This window comes from Myodes glareolus, chromosome X (genome assembly GCF_982192425.1).
Source record: "Myodes glareolus chromosome X, mMyoGla1.1, whole genome shotgun sequence".
Classification (NCBI taxonomy): Eukaryota; Metazoa; Chordata; class Mammalia; order Rodentia; family Cricetidae; genus Myodes; species Myodes glareolus.
Genome location: NC_142053.1, coordinates 88461383 through 88482096, shown reverse-complemented (window position 1 = coordinate 88482096; position 20714 = coordinate 88461383). Strand labels below are relative to the sequence as shown.

The 20714-nt window shown below is 40.5% G+C and overlaps 1 protein-coding gene across 1 annotated transcript; it reads right to left on the bottom strand.

Annotated features, from left to right (window-relative positions):
- Nucleotides 1-9645: 9645 nt before the first annotated feature.
- Asb12 (ankyrin repeat and SOCS box containing 12) lies at nt 9646-20175 on the bottom strand. Its single transcript, XM_048417964.3, has 3 exons — nt 20015-20175; nt 10335-11184; nt 9646-9907 (listed from the first exon to the last, which is right to left on the bottom strand). The coding sequence occupies exons 2-3, from the start codon at nt 11128-11130 to the stop codon at nt 9777-9779; spliced, it is 927 nt and encodes a 308-aa protein (XP_048273921.1). The 5' UTR covers nt 11131-11184; nt 20015-20175; the 3' UTR covers nt 9646-9776.
- Between the last annotated feature and the right edge of the window lie 539 nt (nt 20176-20714).

The window sequence follows — 20714 nt, the reverse complement described above, 5'->3', positions numbered from 1 at the left end:
GTTCAGACACCCTCTCCACAATTGCTTAGGATCTTAGCTGGGGTCATCCTTGTGGGTTCCTGGGAATTTCTCTTGTGCCACATTTCTTGATGGCCCCCAAATGACTCCCTCAATCAAGATATCTCTTTCCTTGCTCTCCCTCTCTGTCCTTCCCCCATCTTGACTATTCTATCCCCTCATGTTCTCCTTCCCTTCTTCCCTTCTCGCCTTCCCCTCCCCTTCTGCCCTCCCTTCTCCCCACCCCCATGCTCCCAATTTTCTCAGAAGAATTTGTCTATTTCCCCTTCCCAGGGGGATCTATGTGTGTCTCTCTTAGGGTTCTCCTTGTCATCTAGCTTCTCTGGGGCCATGGACTATAGGTTAGCTATTCTTTGTTTTATGTCTAATACCCACTTATGAGTGAGTACATACCATGTTTGTCTTTCTGGGTCTGGAATGCCTCACTCAGGATGTTTTTTTTCTAGTTCCATCTATTTGTCTGCAAATTTCAAGATGTCAATGTTATTACCTCTGAGTAGTACTCCATTATGTAAATTTACCACATTTTCTTTATCAGTTCTTTGGTTGAGGGACATTTAGGTTGTTTCTAGGTTCTGGTTATTACAAACAATGCTGCTATGAACACAGTTGAGAAAATGTCCTTGTTGTATGTGTGTGCATCCTTTGGGTATATGCCCAAGAGTGGTATTGCTGGGTCCTGAGGTAGACTGGTTCCGGTTTTCTGAGAAACTGCCATACTGATTTCCAAAGTGGCTGTATGAGTTTACACTCCAGCATAAGTTATCATTGGTGTTTTTTTTTTATCTTAGCCATTCTGACTAGTATAAGATGGTTTCTCAGAGTTGTTGTGATTTGCATTTGCCTAATGACTAAGGATGTTGATCGATTCCTTTAGTGTCTATCAGCTTTTTGAGATTCTTCTGTTGAGAATTCTCTCTTTAGATCCCTGTTTCTCCTGAGAAAATTGGGAGCATGGGGGTGGGGAAAGAAGGGAGGGTGGGAGATAAGGGAGAGGAGAGAAGGGGAGGGGCAAGGAGAACATGAGGGAATGGGATGGTTGAGATGGGGGAAAGACAGAAATGAGATCTGTATGCCATATTTTAATTGGATTATTTAGTATTTTGGTGTCTGGTTTCTTGAGTTCTTAATATATTTTGGAGGCAAGTCCTCTGTCCAATGTAGGGTTGGTAAAGATCTTTTCCCATTCAGTTGGCTGCTGTTTTGTCTTATTGACTCTTTCCTTTGTCTTACAGAAGATTCTAAAATCTCTTGTGAGGCTCTTAGCTATGAGATCTTGTAAAATAAATTAATCACATACTTTTAATATACATGACAAAGAAAAAACTCCCATTCCAACAAAGAGGAACAGAGGTATGATAAGGAAATATTGGACCATCTGGGGGCTCTAATCCCAGCTCTCAGGAAGCAGAGACAGGGGGAATCTTACTGAGTTCAAGGCCTGCCATGCTTACACAGACCCTGTCAAAAATAAATAAATAAATGAAGGGAGGAAAGGAAGGAAGGAAGGAAGGAAGGGAGAAAGAAATAAAGAAGGAAGAAAGAAAGAAAGGAAAGAAGGAAGGAAGGAAGGAAGAAAGAAGGAGGGAGGGAGGGAGGAAGGGAAGGAGAGAGGGAGGGAGGGAGAAAGAAATAAATATTGAGCTAAATCAAGACAGAAACTACCAAAAACCCTGTAGTTCCATATCCGCATCCACATCCGGGGTTTATGATGACATCATCTGGGCTCTGAGTAGCTTTTTATCCATAGCCCTGCCACCTGCAGCATATTACTGGCTCTTGTTTAGGTCAATTCCACTGAGTGCCTGCAGTTTTTCTTGGTAGACATTCCACATTGGTACCTCCAACATCCGGGTGTTTCTATTGCAACTTAGCCTTCACCAGCACAGCTTCATACAATAGCCTGTTTTTGACGTTTTCTATTGTTTATTATTATTATTGTAGGGGTGAAGTGTGTACCCTGGCACAAATGGCAGAGGTCAGAGGATAACTTTGTGGAGTCAGTTTTCTCCTTCTACTTTTAAGTAGATTTGGGGATTAAAATTAGGTTGCTTGTGGGTCAAGCCCCTTTTTACCCACTGAACCACCCTGCTGGCATCCATACAATGGCCTCTATGAAACTCCTTGCAGGGAACTTGACTCTGCCATACATTACCTGGTCTTAGCAGCATCTTTGAACCTTGGTATATCCATGATCCTGTAACTCTTGCATTCCTCATGTGTGCAAAAATGAGCAACATGCGGATAATGATGACAGCTTCTGCTTTTGGCATGAGACGCAATAGTCTGCTGTCTTTCGGCCACAGACGCAGAGGCTGACGTGTGTCTCAATGGCTGCAGCTGGGAAAATCATTGTCTAGAGATGTGCCTCCTGTGTGAGTCCAAATCCAGTAAAGCTGACAACGGAGAATAACTCTCACACACCCTGGAGCTTTCAAGTGGGTGGGACATTACTCTCATTGTCCTACTGCAGAGTTCATAGCTTTTCTTTAATTGCACTAATCGCTTTAACAGTTACTACCCCTTTGTCTCTATCTGCAGCTACTTTGTTCATGACTCTGAACTAGCTCACACCCCTTTCTGTCATGCTTTCCTTGCCAACTGCACCTTTTAAAAAATAGCTTGGCTCCACTTTCCGTTCTCTACCACTATAAATCTTGCTGTCTGGCTAAGAGCAATGAGGAGTAACCTGAACCTATGCTGTACTGAAATCCTCTCTAAACAACTACTTTCATGACTCTTCTGTTCAGCCTGAAACTTTGAGGACATGGGCAAGACCACGATCATTCCTTTGCCAGAATGTAGCACAAAGGAATTGCAGCCCAATTTTTGATAGAGACCCTTTTCCTTTCTGAGACCTGAAGAACCTGGCCTTCACATCCACATTTCCATCGGTATTCTGGGTTTTCACATTCTGGCCAGAACTTCTCATTAAGTTCTGCTTATGACATTCCTGTGCTTCTGTAGCTCACACTCTTCCACATTCCTTCTAGAAACCAATTTTAAGGGCCTATGAACCACAGGGCCGAATTTATCACACCAATGACTGCCTGCTTGATGCCTAATATCTGTGGTAGATCCTTTCTTTCTCCCGGTGAGAGAATAACTCAAAGAAATAACTTCAAGTAGGAAATAATTTGGCTCTCGGTTTTAGCATGGTAGCAAGACCAGTTTGTGTCATAGTGGCAAAAGGGTGTGGCAGTCAGACGCTCATCCCATAATACCTACCTGAAAGCAGAGATCTCAAAGCAGAACCAGGGCCAAGTCATAAGCCTCAATTCCTGCCCTTCCAGCTACCCTTCCTCAGCTTGGAAAGGTTTGGTTTTTTTTCAACTTCCAAGCAGTGGTATCAACTTTGGACCAAATGTTCAAACACACAGCTGGTGCGGGAGAATTGTCTGTCTTCTGTCAATCAGATTTTAAATAAATGCTGATTGGCCAGGCAAGAAGTATAGGCGGGAAAACCAGACAGGAAGTAGAGGTGGAGCAAAGAGAACGGGAGTATTCTGGGAAGCAGGAAGCTCCCTCCTTCATTCCTGCCCAAACCACAAAGAAGCAAGATGTAACCTGCCCAGCTGGAAAAGGTACTGAGCCGCATGGCTAACATAGATGAGAATAATGGGTTAATATAAGCTATAAGAGTTAACAAGAAGCCTGAGCTAATGGGCCAATCAGTTTTACAACTTACGGAGATCTTTGTGTGATTTTCATTGGGGCTTGCCGGCTGTGGGGTACTGGGTGGGACAGATACCCCAACAAGCCGGCCCTCATGTTACACACAGCTATGGGGAACATTTCACATGCAATATAATAGTGCTTAAGTCACTTGTCATGGAGCTGTAATATGCATAAGTGACTACAGCCTGATACATACAAACCTAAATAAATGCTATCTAGTGGTATTGTTGTTAGTATCAGTAATTTCGTTATTATTGGTCTCTTTTCAATACAGTGTAGATATTCTCAAAGTTACAACACTTAAACTGTCTTTCAAATTACTTTTGTAAACTAAGCATGCATGAGCTTGTGCTTACTTAGTTACAGATTCCTTTTGATTCTGCAAACCAGACTAAGCTTTCCTTGTTCACTTTTAAATCCTTAGCACCCAATTGTGTTTAAAAATAAACTTAGTGCTGAGCATATATTTGCTAAACATTGTCAAATAAGACATTTTCAGAAATAGTATCAAGCTTAGGGGCCACTGAATTCAACAGGCTAGAAAGACAGGAAAATTATAATATACAATCCAAAGACCAGAAATATAAGAAAACAGCCCAAGCATGAAATATGAGACAAAAAAAATCTACAAAAATACCATTGAGTTTTTTTGTACTGACCATCTACTGCTGGGCATGGAGCCTGCCCTTAAACAAAGGAGTTGGGGGAGGGAAAATCGTGATCAGAATATATTGGATGAAAATATTATTTTCAATTAAAAATCAAAATTTTAATTTAAAATTAATTTAATTAAAAATAAAAATAAAAAATGAGAAAAAAGGGCAGGAAAGTTATGCATACATCGAAAGGAAAAGAGCCTCTCACCCTGGAGTCTGGTTGAAGCCTCTCAACAGCAGAGAAGAAAGAGTTCGAGCACAATCGACATTTGTCGTGCCGGTGGGCATCCTGCTTAGTTTTTACTGTCAACCAGACACAAACCAGGGTCACTTGGGAGAGGGAACCACAATTTAGGGATTGCCCAAATCATGGCGCTGTCAGTGAGGGACTGGTTGACTGGTTGGGCAAGTGGGAAGGCCCAGCCCACTTGCCCAAGACAGGAGGACCTGGGCGAAATACTAAAGCTAATTAAGCATGAGCTAAGGAGTGGACAAGGAAACAACATTCCCCCATGGCTTCTGCTTCAGTTCCCACTTGAATTCTTGTCCTGACTTCCCTCAGTGATAGACTGTGTCCTGGATATTTTAAAATGAAATAAACCCTGCCCTCCCCATGTTGATTTTGGCCATCGTGATTAACACAGCAACAGTCTCTACTTTATACATATTATTCTTTTCATGTGTAGATATTTCTGTCCAACTAACAATAAACCAGAATTAATGCTTGGATATATGTCTTTGAATAGAGCCCCACTCCTTTACCCAAGAACCTCAAACAACACTGTTTACAGTAAATGTATCTCACTTTCTTTGTGGGATACACATTTCCCTTCTCACCTGTAATCTTGTTATGTGGCCCTCTGAAACTTGACAGTGATGAGGTAGAAACTTCAAATCCTACATATGCCTATTTTAGAAACAATGAGCTAAGACTCCCCCGACGGGCCCACACCTACAGCTGGGTCTGTCTTGCTTTCTTCTGAGTACCTCCTTTTCTCCTAATCACGAGACTTGAACTTCTATTGCTGTTTCTTTAATAAAATTTCAACCGTTTTATTACAGTAGCTAGACCCAAAATGCTTTGCATAGGTGAAGGCACAAATCACGCACTGGCGTTAGCCGAGGCCCCCTGAAGTAGGGAAAGTATTCAGTCTGCTGAGTTTACAGGAGGGAGCTGTGACTCCTTTCGCCTGTGTTGGAAAACAATGACATCTGAAAACCGTGATGATTCCACTCACTGACTACTTCCTCTCTGCCAAGTTCCGTGTCACTGGAGTAGCCTAGTCATCATCCAGAGTGGGAATCGGAACACAGCTGCTCTCCTTACAGGCAGTCATTCTAGCAGAGGAGGACCCATATTTTACCCTTCCCAGTTTGGGCAAGGGCCTGCCAGATGCTGCTGTCATGCAGGGACTACAGACACAGATTAAGAAAATGTAGTGCTTGTGTCTGGGGCCTTGTGAGCTTGATGTGTCTGAATGTGTTCCTGTAAGAGGCTGGGAATGTAGCTGAATGCCTGAGAATTTTTAGCAGCCCGTGCAAGCTTCTAATTCCGATCCCAAGCACTGCAAACAAACAAAGGAAGTTAAGGTCGTAACTTTAAACCAGGTGTGGTGATACACACTTATAAATCCAGCACTCAGGAGAAAGAGAGTAAGGCAGGAAGATCATAGGTTAGGAGCCTGTCTTAGCTACAAAACCCCATGCTACAAAACAGAAGAGAGAGGGAAAGGAAGAGAGAAAGAGAGGAAAAGAGAGACAGCACAGAAATACAAGCGTTGAACTTGTTGTTCCCTTTGTTTGTGGTATTTGACATCTGATAATGGGCAAGTTTTGTGCCCTCCTTCCTTTAGGTGTGTGATCAAATGTCACAATGCAAAGTTTAACAATGAGATCTTACCTGGATTCCTGATATATAAGAATTCCCTGTTCTATTGCCTTCACTTTCCAGGACCTTAGTTAGCTCCCCCCATCCCTAGCAGTGCTACAGTCTAACATATAATGTATGTATATTATTTATCTATTTTATTGCCATTTTTCATTGTCTTCCATCATGATAATGAAAGCACTAACATACTAGACAAATCACTTCTGTGGAGTGTACAGTTACGCCAGATAGTAATGAATATGATGGAGAAAGGAGGATGGAAACAGGTGCAGAGAGCACTAGCTCTATTAATGACCCAGGTGAGAGGCAGTGGCATGGCGAGAAGCATTTGGATTCTGCATGTATTCTGAAAACAGAAATAGCTGAACACTGTGATGGCACCTTAAAAGAAGGTTGTGAGAGACAAATCCTACAAGACTCTGAGATAAATGCAGAAAATGCGCCCTGGGGTATGGGCCTAGAAATTGGCGGGTGATGAGGGCAATACTGGCTGGAAGCAGAAGTGGGATGTACACCAACCAGTATGGATCACAAGAAAAATGGTTTCCTTGTTATAGAAGTTTGGCTATAAAGAGTAGTGACTGGAGAGGCCCCTAAGGAACATGTTTGTTTTCACATGTTAGAAGGATGTGCTTGTTTGTACACCGAGGAAAAGAGATCAATTAGGTAAAAGACAAATATTCTGGCTCAGTGGGTAATTGTGCTTGCCTCTAAGCCTGACTACCCGAATTCCATTCTCAGAAGCCACTTAAAGGTAGAAAGAGATATGGCTCCACAAAGTTATCCACTGATTTCCATATATGTGCTTTGGCATACACTTTCAAATAACCAAATCTATGTAATTTAAAATTAAAACGAAAAATAAAAGATAATCTGGTGTGGGGTGGCGGCTGGTGATAGATGTAATCTAGAGTACCTACAGGTGAGTTAGTCTTGGTTAGGGCAGACTAAGACAAGAAAGAAGAATAGGAGGATTCAGTAATGTATTCACACGAAAGATAAAGATTTCATACCTACCTGCTCTGGAAAGTAGGAGACACTATAATTCCAATTTGATAATGGGAAGGAAAGCAGTATGTGGGGGAAAGTTTAAGAAAGCTTGCTAATACTGCCCAGAGTCAGATGCAGCTGGTTTAGAAAATGGCTAGTTGCTAAAGGCCCAGGTAGGATGTTGTCTAGGTAGGGACATTCATCCCATTCTGTAGGTTTGTGAGTGACTACTTGTTTTTTTTTTAACTTAACAACAGTGGATCTCAGTTTTTTAATCTATAAAATGGCCACGAGTATGGTAAGGCTATTAAATCAAATGAGTTAATCTACATAAAATGATTATTTGAGCACATTCTCCAGCATTTAAGAAGTATTTGACTGAAAGTAACTGCTTAGGTTTCTTTTGAAAATTATACTTAACAAAATTATAATTTTATACACAAATGAGGAACAATGTAATATTTTCATTAAATATAGCGTGATAACATCAAGCTGATTAACATACCCATCATCTTTATTTACCTATAATATCATGGTTTGATATGTAAATTTTACTTTTAGTCATTTTGAATAATATACTGCATAATTATTGACTATAGTACTCTGTGTACAACAGATCTCAAAGTCTCCTGAAGATTAGATTCTTTTGATCAGTATTTTCCCATTTCATTTCTCTGCATGCCCTCAGCCCCTGGTAACAATCAGTACTCATTATGTTAAGGGAAATAAGTCAGGCATCAAAAAAAGGTACTCAATGTACTAACTCATATGTGGATTATAAAAATAAGTTAATACTTCAAGAAGTCAAAGGCAGAATGGTGATATCAGTTATAAAATGGCCAAAAACTTCCAGTTTGCTAATTCACATTAGAGTGACTGCAGATAGTATTACTGCACTGTACAGACATTTCAAAAAGCTAGAAAAACTCTAAATTTTTACTACAAAATTATAAATATTTAAGGAAATAATAGTAACCTGACTTAAACATTAGACCATGTATAAAATGTATTGGAATATCATGTAGTACTTTATATACATGTACATTTTAATGCTTTACATGTAGATAAAACATAAACCTAAGGCTGAAAATGTAACTAAAGAGAAATGAATGGACAGGAAAGAAGGCAAGGGTGGGGGCAAAGGGAAAGAAACCTAGGGTTACATGACTTCTGAAATACAATAGCTAGCCCAGAATAGGGAGATTCTGTGGAGCCAACCCATAAATTTCTAGGAATATAATTTCTGGAAAAGAGGGCAATTCTGATTGAAAAGAATGACTCGTTTTTAAGTGAGGCCAAGGATGCTAAAACAGAGTAAGCGGTAGCTCTGAAGCAGTTTATCTACGAACCAGAGCACTGGAAGGGATCACTGGACCAGATACTACCCTTTGCCCATCATGCACTGCTTTTATACTGAATAAAGGAGGTCTACTCATTGGACAGGTGAGCAAGGAGTGAGCAAGAAGTGTAGAAGCTGGAAGCTGCACTTTGTTATTTTTTTTTTTCCAAAGAGGGAAGGATCTAGAGCTCACCTGAAGTTTAAAGTACTTTCGACACGGCCTGCCTGAACATTGGTGGCAGCTGAAAGTTTAGGGAATGGAGGTACTAGAGTCTCACTGAGGGTCAGTAACAACAAGAAACAAAAGGCCAAGGGAAGATTAAATTTTGTAATGCTGTCTCTACTTACTAGTCACACCCCGTAGGGAAAAGAGTCTTGGAAAAGTTATTGGCATTTGAGATGATCTATTCCAACCCTGGACCCATTATCTAGAAGGGAATAGTGAGGTCTGGGGAGAGAAAAGGACCGAGGCACTGTTTCTCAAACCCAATGAAAGTACAGGCAACTCGAAAAAGAACACCTATGATTAGTCTGGAGATTTGGTTTACCCAAAACATAGACTCTTCATTTTGCCAGTATCTCTGTAACCTCATGTAGAAAATGAAGTTGTTTTAGCCCCTCCTCATTTTTGGATATTTGGTATATACCAATAATAGTCTCAATTTCAAGTCTTTTGAAATGTCCAGTGTCCATGTGTTTTTTATAGGTCAACCAGAGAATCTATGTTTTGTATATCATAGAAGATTGTGCCCTATTCAAATGGGTGCACATTTCTAGCCCCTAGCTCAGATAGAGATAATGATATTGACTTTGGGAATAGTCAGCATGTGCTTGAGTAGAGTCTAGAAAAACTGCTTGGAGTTCAAGCCTACTTAGCTTCTTCCACATACTTGGATTTTTCAAAGCCTTTATACCAGGTCAGCAAACACTACCAAGAGTCTTGTTGAGAATGAGCCAGTTTCATCTCTCTCCACTCTGTGCTTTTGAGGACCAGACTTCTGGCAATTTTTCCCTATGGCAAAGCAAACCCTTTCCACAGGGGCCCTCCCCCATTCCCACACAAACAACAGACACCGTTACTTTGCTGGGAGCTTTATTATGGAGGGTAATACATCAGTGAAGTCATGAGGCATATTATATTCAAGCTACCTGGTTTACCAGGTGTCTTCTGGAGGTATCACGGGTTCCTTGGAAGATTGAGAACTTGTCATTGGTGTTTGAGGTAGCTAATCAACACAGCGGGAATATCCAGCTGGTCGATGGCTTGTGGCTGTTTGGCCTGGACCAGGGCTCTGCAGATAACTAAACGGGCCTGAGACAGGAGTGACCGTGGAGTGGCTATGGCAATGAGAAACAGATTATGAGCATCAATTCTCAGAGTATTTATCCTTTCCAAGCCTAAATCTACTCTGCCATGGTTCCTACAGCCCTAATGCCCTTTCCCTTCTAAAAACTGTACCAACCATCCCCCAACGCATGGTAACAATGGAGATACACTAGAGGTCTAGAGAAGAGATGCTCAGGGCATCAAAACAACCAGTCATTGGCAGATCTAAGACCAGAAATTCTATAAATGCTTTCTGTATACCTCAGCTTAGTGACCCTTTTACTCGTGTGGAATCTTTAACCTTTTCTCCACAGGATGCCAGGAGAATGAAGATGGAGCTGTTTCTAGTTCAGCCCAGAGGGAAGGACTTAGATGATGATTTGGAGCCCTGAGACCTACAATAAAGAAGGCTGTGAGGTATATAACATCACCACTCACCTCGGGCTTGTAGCAGCAATTTGACGCCTTTATCATCTTGTGAGGTCTGGTCCAAGGGGAGAGAGGGAAGGTAGATGTTAGCTCCGAAATCTATTAAAAGCTGGATGTACTCTGGATCACAATTATGATGAAGGCATATTTCAAGAAGTGTGCGAGGCTGTGGAACACGACCTAAGAGACTCTGGTCAGTGCAGTTGTAATCAGGATCTGCCCCATGAAGTAAAAGCAGGCGGAAACAGTCAAGATGCCCATAGACTGCAGCCAAATAGAGGGGACCAGAACATGAAGCTATGTTTGAGGCCCACACTGGTAATTTAGCTTTGACATTGGCCTCTGCACCATGCCCTAGGAGCTCCTGTAAGATGGCAACAGCACCGTCACGTGAGGCGGTGAGAACAGGAGAGCAATTGTTGTAGATGCTACCACTAGGACAGGCGCCGGCTTCTAGAAGCACGCGCACACATTCCAGATGACCATGACTAACAGCGGTGAAAAGTGGTGTTTGTGCTTTGACATCCAAGCTGTCTACATCAGCACCATGTTCCAGTAGGACCTTCACACAGTTCAAGTGGCCATAAGAAGCTGCCAAGCGCAAGGGTGTTCCAGGTATTCCCCAGCCACTCCTGCTATTGATGAACCGTTTATAGCGCTCCTGCTGTAGAAGGTGGTCCAGGGTACAGGAGTCATTGTCATATACAGCTTGATTGAGAGCTTGTTTCTCTCCCGTGTCAGTGTCCTCCTCCTCCTTTTCAGGCTGCAGAAGAGAGAAGATCTTGGCGATGTCCATGAGACTCATTCTGGTTTATTGGAACAGGACTATTCTCATTGTGGGGAAGCTGCAATTCTAGATCTGTGGGTAACAAAACAAAAACAAAAACAAACCATCCCTATCAAAAATCTGGAATGCCAGACTCTATGTTTACTCTCTGACCTTCGCCATAAGGATACTCATCCATGGGTGTCCTGTTTCTCAGTTTCAATTTTAGGACTCAAGATGGCTGTCCAAATAGCCAGGGCATTTCAGAGCTTGGTGACTGAGCATACCCTCTCCTGCCTGCCCTTGAACCTCCTACTTCTTGGAAAATTTCCCCGAGCTTTTGGAGATTTCAGGAAGGTCATAATTAGAGCTCATCTCCAAACAGACACATTTGTACTCATCTGTGTGCCAGTAGTGAACAAAGTGAAGACAAGGGCCCTCCATCCATCAGGTAGTTCCCTATTGCTGATAGCCATCCCTTGCGGTTAGTGACGTGGGAGCTGTATCTTCCTCAGTTGAGAATGTGACATTAATGAGTTAGCTTAGGTGTGGCAGTGAGCAGCTCAATAGAGTGAGAATTCATGGCATCCAACTCTTGTCCATGGGTACTCTAATCACGATCTCAGGGGGTAAGCTCTCAACTCCACCAGTTGGCATTTTAGTTGAGTTTTGACTTCTTCACATCTGCTCACCCGTGACCACATCAATATCCCTCTCCTGAGCTTTCTGTACCCTCCTGTCAGACTAAGACCCCCTGGATCTCAGGAAGAAAGGTGTCTAAGAAATAGATGCTAAGGGTATTGATTGTTTCAATGAAGAGGTGGCATCACAAAGAAAATAATCAAAATGAAGGCAGTAGATGACAGAAACAGCAGGTTTACAGAGCCAGTTCTCTGTGGTGATGAATAGCTTCTCCCTCAGGACTCCTCCAAACCGTTGATCGCTGACACTTAGAACCTTCTGCGTTGCCATCTTTTGACTGAAGTCTTCTCCCATTTTCTATCAAATGCAGTCTAGGGCTTTGACTCAAACCTCAGCTCTTTTCCCCTCAATATTCTTTAGGCCTCAATAAATCACCTGTGGCTTACCTATGAACTTAGCTTAAAATCTGACCGCACCAGTCCCTCCTTAGGTTCTCTAAGTGACATTTTCTCCCTTTAGTTGTAATGGTGTCAGGGTGAGCTGTAGGGTTTTCAGAGTCCAGGTCTCCCTGCTTTCCCATATTCTTCAGCCTAGGACTCAGGGCCTCACAGCTCCATAATTCACTATCTAGCCCACCCCTTTGTTTGATAGCAGCCTCAGGTAAATAAATACCTCTTTAAAGAATATTATGAGGTAGGTGAGTGAGGTCACTCTGCCCTCACCTGTCAGCATCAGCTTTGCATATGGTCTTACTATTTATTCATTCTTAGGGTGCAATGTAAGTAGAATTTGGGGAATCAAACAGACTTAGGTTTATATCTCAGTTCTCCAAGATCCTAACAAGGTACCTTGGGCAAGTCTCTTTATTGTGATTTAATTTCTTTATCTACAAGACAGAAATAGTAGTTCATGCTTTGTGGGGCTTCTAGGATAAAGATAACTACCTCTACACAAAAGCTTCATAGATGAGCTATTTTACACTTTCAACCTCTTTACACTAGGTCCTATCCCTCAACTAACTTGGTAAATAAACCCCCTTTCTCCATCACTCTTCTTTACCAAACATACTATTTACACGCCTACCTCCTATTTATTTCTCTACTCTATGACTCTATCCACCCTTAATCTAAGAAAACTTTCAAAAGTAGAATCGTCGTGACTGAACCTATTGGGTGTTTTGAAAATCTTTTTCTCTTTCCTCTCTTCTTTTCTTTCTCTTTTCTTATGGTATTAGGATTGAATCCAGGGCTTCATATACACCAGTCAAGTACTTTACCACCTTTGTAAACTTTCTGAAGTATCTGTCCTTACTTAATGTTCCATTCCACAAACCCCTATCGACTTCTTAAGGAGCATAATCCCTGATTTTCTCCTCACAGTTTTTCACTGGAATATGTGTACTCCCCTGTGTTTTCTTCCATCCTTTTCATCTCAGTCCCAGAGCTTAGGTTAGCCCTCACCTTTATGCTAATGATTCCTAGGTTATTACACCATTGTCCCACCCTCGGGTCTCTTTTTAGTTCACTTTCAAGTCAGCAGTATCATACAGGGACCATTACTATCATGAGATTTAATCTAGATACCAGTTTATTATCATCTGTCAAACTAAATCTCCGAGACATATCTTAGTTCCTTACCTCTTACCACTTCCATTCAATCCCATCAAGTCTGGTGGATTTTTTTTAACCTAGAGACTTTTCCAGACCATCAGAATTTTATACCCATTCTAATATTTTATCTAGGCTTCTGTTGTCTTTTTGCTTCAATCATTACAGTAATCTCCTAACTATAGTTTCCCTTTTCAATATCTTTCCTGTATTGTGATTAAAATGATAATATAAAAATACAAGTGTGATCTATTCTAAATCAGTTAATGAGTTCTCTTTTCTTTGCTTATTTTCTTATTTTCAGTAATAGGGATTGATTACGCAGCTTTACACATACTCTTGCTCTGTCACAGAACTACATCCCCAGCATTCTTTTTTGTTTTAATTTTGAGGCAGGGTTGGCATTAAACTTGCAATCCTCATGCCTCAGCCTCCTTAGTGCCTGCACCTCCAGTCCCAAACAATGCTTTTGATGTTGTTCACGTTACACATGAAATGCTTTACATGTCATATGCCTTTGTTAACCTCTCTAGCCTCATTTCACCTTTTTCTAATTATACTCTGAAATACAGTGATAAGGGATAAAAATGATACCTCTCCAGGTATATCTTCCTTCTTTCTGACACTACATGTCTTCTGAGTTAATTCCTCTGTAATTCGTGTTCACATAACTCTAATGGTCATCCTAATGCACTGTAAGTTCTATAGGGATCTATCTGTTTTGTCCCCATTGCAGATGAAGAGGCCATGTGGGGTAGGGGCAAAACATAGGTCTGGAGTTGATTTTCAATCATGTAACTGTGTGGCCTAGGGCATTCTTAATTTCTCAATATGGACTTCCTTATCACTATGGAGAAGATAATGATAGTAATTGGAATAATTGCTTGAAATGTACTTGAGCATGGTTCTCCATAGCTAATTAGATCAAGTTCAACTTTTATTATTTTAATGACATATAGGATAGATTGAATTGGAAGATGGCAGAATAGGAACAAACAGCACTCTCCCAAGTCTTCAGGAATTTGAAAGAAAACATCTGATTCTTGACTTCAAAAAGAGGCAAAAATCATGGAAATACAAGAAAGTAAAGAGTGGACTCAGCGATTAGAAAAATATAGAAATGTTGAGTGATAAAGGCATAAAAGAAATAAAATATTTACCACGATATCAGTAGTTTCTAAAAACACTTGAAACTAAGTCTGACATTCCTTTATGATATATACCCTGAAGAAACCAGGAAAGAAAGAATATAACTCAACAAAATAAAGGATATATGGCAAACCTATAGCCAATAGTATACTAAATAGGGAAAATTTCAAAGCATTTCCATTAAAACCAGAAAAGAGATAAAGGGTTGATTGTTTTCTATTTTTAATAAATGTAGTTCTTGAAGTCTAAGCTTGGGCATTAAACCCTCACCTGGGCAGCACAGTAGACCTGACGTTATTGATGGGGATGGAGGTGGGGCATGGGTGAACCGGTCCCTATAAGGTAAACATGAGAGATCTGGCCCCAGGCCTCATCTGCCATAGGGTGATGTGGGTGGGGGAGAGAAGGTCCTCCCTGCCCCTCACTGCCTGTGGCAGATGGGAGAGCTGACCCTGAGGTCACAAGAGCAAGAGAGCTGTCCCTGTCCAGGTGCTGCACTCAGGAGAGCGGCCCCTGTACCTCAACTGGGCAACACAGTAGAGCTGGTCCTAAATATGTAGGTGTGGGAGAGCCAACCCTGAGGGTGTGAAAGCAGGAGAACTGGCCCTCCCCTTGCTCATCACTGCAAGGGATGAACCAGCTGGAGCAGTACTGAAGAGCTCAGCCTGGTGGTAGCTGTTGATCAAGATGGGAAACTGACCAACCCTGCAACGACCCCGGCCTAGAAACACGGTTATGAGTTGGCCCGTCTCATCATCCACCCCATCTATGATCTGCTGCATCATGAGAAGGGGCCAGTTCTGCAGACCCAAAGCTGCAGGATCTCCACAACACAGCAACAAAAGGATATCCAAGACGAGTCCCAATGAGGGTCAAGCATCAATAGTGTAAAAGAACCCAGAGGCCTGGAAACAGACCAATGACTGTTTGCAGTGAGCACTTGCACCTAAAGGTATACAGATAAAAGGGTTTTCTGCATGACTCACTATGTCTCTCTATAGCTTTCATAACAAGATTTTTTCTTTTTCTCTTAAATTTTATTTTATTTTATTGGGGGGCGTTATGTCAAAGACACAAAGAATAAATAAAAAGAATTTTAAAAAACAGGAAAAAATAAATGTAATCCTTGAAGTTTTAATAAGACAAAGAAATAAAAGGAACACAAATAAAAAAGGGCAGAAATCAACGTATCTGTATAGGCAGAAGTCAACTTATCCATACTGCATATTTTCGGACCATATGATGCTATACATAAGAAACCCTTAAGACTTTAACAAAAAATGAAACCTTCTCAACATTGATAAACATATTAAGTGAAATAGCAAGATAAAATATTGACACATAAAACTAAAGAACTTTTCTATATACTGATAATGAACATACTGAGTAAGAAACCATGAAACATTCACAGTGGCTTCAATGGTATGTTGGTTTGAAAGAAAATGGCCCCCAAAGGGAGTGGCACTATTAGAAGATGCGGTTTGTTGGAATAGGCATGGTCTTGCTGGATGAAGTGTATCATTGTGAAGGTGGGTTTTGAGGTCTCATATATGCTAATGCCCAGTGACAAGTCCACTTCCTGTTGCCTGTGAGTCAAGATGTAGGACTCTTAGATGCTTCTCCAGCACCATGTCTGCCTGTAGGCCACCATGTTACACTACAGTGATAATGGACCAAACCTCTGACACTGTAAGCCACCCCAATTAAATATTTTCCTTTATAAGAGTTGCTGTGGTCACGTCATCTCTTCACAGCAATAAAAACCATAACTAAGTCAGTGCTATCTCTTAGAAAAAACTTTTGATAGAAAAGTCATTTTTTTAGTGATAATTTAAATAACTGGACAAAGAAACTGACAAAGACAGTAGAAAACAGAAATACCTCAAATTATCAGGGATTTGAGGAATTAATACTGTGAAAATGGCCTTATTACCAAAAACAATCTGCTGATTTAATTAGATTCAAATCAAAATTCCAACAACGCTCTTCACAGAAACAAAGAATATCATTTTAAAATTCATACTGAAGCACAATAGACCCCAAATAGTTGAAATCATTATGGGTAAAAACTATTTATACTATGGTATCAAAGAATTATTTTGAATTATACCACAGAGCCACAGTAACAATTATTGCAGGGTACTAGCACTAAACCAGACGCATACACCAAGAGAATAGAAGACCTAGAAATAAATCTATACAGCTACAGCCATCTGATTCTTAACAAGGCTGTATAAAATCTGAAACCACAGAAAATAAAACCTGTTAAATATTTGGTGATGTTAAAACTAGATATTCACATGTAGCAGAATGAAGCTAGATCCATATCACTCCTCCTATACAAAAATCAGTTAAAATGTATCAAAGACAGTAATGTAAGAGTTGAAACTCTCAAGCTACTAGAAGAAAAATAAACAAACACTTCAAGAAATCAGCATTGGTAATGATTTTCTGAAAGGGACTTCAATAGAACAGGAAATAATTACAAAGAACTAGCAAATATAATTATATCAAATTAAAAGTTTTTCACAGTAAAAGAAACCATTTATTAATAGAATGAGGACACCACTTACAGAATGGGAGAAAATATTGCTAGCTATACACCTAACAGGGTATACATATCTAGAATAAAAAGAAATGTAAAGTAGGACTATTATATGATCCAGTAATACCCCTCATGGGTACATACCTGAAAGACTTTAAGTGAACATACCAGAGTTATTTACACATCCATGTTAATAATAGTATTATTCATGATAGCCAAGTTGTGGAACCAACTTAGGTATCCAACAATAGGTAAATGGTAAGGAAACTGGTATGTGTAAACAAACTTTAATCAGCCATAAAGAAAAACAAGATTATGTCTCCTGCAATAAAATGATATCATGTTTTACAAAGTAAAATTTTCAGATTCAGAGAACTTTGTTTTTCTCACTTGTGGATCCTAGAGATTTTATATAATGCTTAAAATCATTTAAGTCTGTAAGTCAGAGTAGAAGCAGACTTTCTGGGAGAAGGAAGCAGAATAAAGAAAGAGGATGGTAAGGGATGAAGAAAGAGAAGGACAATGGGGTGCATATGGTCAAAGGACAGGACACATCTGGACGAAAATGCCCTTATGAAACCAAACACTATGCAATGACTATATGCTGATGAAGACAAATTTAAATTTGATTTAGTTATGATAATTACTGATTTATTTTTTTTCTTTCATTTTTAAAAATTTTCTTGAGACAGTGTTGCTCTATGGAGCTCTGGTTGTCCTGGAACCTGCTATGTAGATCAGGCTAGCCTAGAACCCACAGAGATTCATCTGTCTCTGCCTCCTCAATGCTGGGTTTAAAGAGGTGCACTACAACACTTGGCTTTGATTATTGATTTCTATGACTATTCTCTACTTTGTGGTGAAGTTTCCTCATCTATAGACACAAACGATAGTTAGTGCTTCAAGAGAGAAACAATTACTCCTATAATATTATTTTCTTTCTATAACTCCTGTTTCTTCACAATAGATCTTTTTCATCAACTACTTTAGGAACAAATATAGTACATATGTTGTGGTTTTCTATGATTACTGTTCCCTACTTAATATTTTGAGAACCTGGAGCTAGAGGGGATCTTATTAATAAGTCATTTTTTTCAAAGCTTAGAGTGTCCCGGGGACTTTTCTAATACCATATCATTGTTATTGTGAATTATGTTGTTATCACGAACCAAGAAAGTATCTGTAAACTTATACTTTTCAAAGGTATGTCACAGTGGCATAAACAATACCCTCATTTAAAAAATGGTAGAAACTAGAGCTTAGAAGTTAACACATTTGTGAAGTGCCTTACACCAGCCAGATGCATTCTACCCGAACTAGAAATAAAATCTAGATCTCTCTGCTTTTCACCCCTCTTTCTTGGACTGTAACATGAATCATAGATACATTCCTTTCTCTTGCTTCATGCTGAGTTACACTGCAGCTTTTAGCTTTTGAGTATCATATTGAATTTCAGGAACTTTTATTTTATTTTATTACTTTTTAAAAATGATCTTTTCTCATTTTACATACATATCCCAGTTCCCACTCCCTCCCCTCCTCACACTCCCCCCATCCCACCCCCCACCCACTCCTCAAAGAGGATAAGGCTTCCCATGACATACCACTTCTCCTGACAGTCTACGGAGATTCCCTTCTTACTATTTCATTTGGGGGACTTGGGTCTGCTGGATTCTCACCTAGCTCACACAATAAGTTCACCGTACAGTTTATATTATAATGAGCCCCAGAGAGAAAGCTGCCATGTCTGCTTGCACTTGAGTAAAGTGTGCCTCAATTAGATAAGAACAAGAAAATCCAGCTAGTCTCTTATGTAGCTTTACCGTGCTCTAGATTATTAATAAACAATTAGTATATATGTGTACTGTAAACAAAGAGTTTCTCTTCAATTTCCATAGTGTAGTTATTTAAAACATTTCCTCTGTGACACTGGAAATGGTAAAATCAAAGTCCGTGGATCCTTTCTGTTGTGCTTTTAGTATATAAAGTAATACGTACATGGTCGAAAAACCAACTATCTTGAAATGTTATCAACTCGTTTTTAACACCATGAGATATAGTAAATAACAAGATCTATTAATAATTTGTGAGTGCTGGTTGACAGTCAATGTAATTTCAGGACCTCTGCCACACTGTAATATGATATGTTTGTGATTTATTCTGGTGAGCAAGTCATACGAACTTGTAACACTACCACCACTTGCTGCCTACCTTTATCTTAGAAAACTGTTCTGAATTTCGGTTAGAGGTTAGGAGTTAGGAGACAACAGGCAATTGCTTATTTTTCCAAGTTTTTTAAATCCTTTCTATGTTATCTAACGCGCTCTCTTAGAATCCATGTACCCAGAGTAAGAACTCTCATAGGGAGAGTGGATGGCTTCATGGGAGCTAGAACATTCCTTAAGACATTATTAGATGATTTTTACGCTTCACCTTCTTTATTCCATCTTAAGAAACTCTGTCCTTATGGCCTTAAGCCCACTCTACTGCATACTCCCAGTCATGCAAATGCCATGTCGGGACACAAGAACAAACTTTTAACCTTACCTCTGTGGCAGATAACCACATATATTCCTGAAGAAATAAGTGTATCCACACATAGTGGCCCATGCCTCTTTTCCTAGCACTAGGGAGCCTGAGGCAGAATTTCTACTTTGAAGATGTTCAAGCCAGACTATGCAGTAGAGCAAGATTCTGTATCAAAAATCACCACCACAACAACCACCACCACTACCACCAAAATCAAACAAAAAACATTTTTGAAATAAAAAAAACAACCCAGAAACTGAGACCAAAACAAAGTAACAAAATAACACAGACACACTTTGGGACAGATAAAGCAAGAAGCCCACATGATATCCTTCCTCCCTTCTAAAGGGTCTTCCCCTTCTACCTTCTAAGCTCCCAGATGCTGGCCCAACAAGAAGAACTGGACTTATGCCTCCCGGATAGAGCGGAAAGTTAGGTTCCAGATACTCACAGCACTTCAGCTCGAGCTTGCGCGGAATGGGAAGTTGCAGTCCTAGCCCCTCAGTGACTCAACAAGGTCCTAGTTGACCCTCTTCAGAGAACCACTACCACCCAGGCTGGAGCTGTTTGGGCCCTCAGTTTCCAGTGGAAAGACTAGGCATTGGTTCCTGGGCTGATTTATTCTAGGTGCCTATTTTTAGTCCGCCCTCCTTCTCCCTCCCTTGGCTGTGTTATCTTACCAGTGACATTCTGGGAGTGATCCCAGCGAGGGGAGGGGGGCTGCCACGGGGAAGTCCTAGAAGGGCTGTTTGACAGATAGGAATCTGGTATGGCTGAAACATGCTCTCAGTATGTCCTCACATACTCTGTCACAGCGCTCACTAGGGCACTAAGATAAGGGTGCTGAGCCGTAGACATTCCAGTGTTTCACAAACGGGCTGGAGAAATGCTGGCTTCACCTAACTAGGTCACCTTCCTCTGGTCTGTAACCATTTTACTTACTTCTTCCCAATGAAACTCTATTTTCCTTTCTTTGGGGCTCTACAATATGTCACCCCATTCTCTATTGACTCAAGTGGAGGATGAGTAGGGGAAAACCTCATACTGGAATGAGCTCTCTGTCATCTCTAAAGCTTAAGCAAATCTTACTGTCTCATAAAGAACCCTCCTCAACTGCTCCTCATTGGGTTCAATCTGAAGGTGCTACCTTC

Bases quoted from the DNA above. Each gene is read 5' to 3' on its own strand.
- Asb12 (XM_048417964.3), bottom strand. From the start codon at position 11,130: ATGAGTCTCATGGACATCGCCAAGATCTTCTCTCTTCTGCAGCCTGAA. The intron at 9,908-10,334 runs GTGAGTGGTGAT...TCATTGCCATAG, and splicing joins ATTGCTGCTACAAGCCCGAG to CCACTCCACGGTCACTCCTG.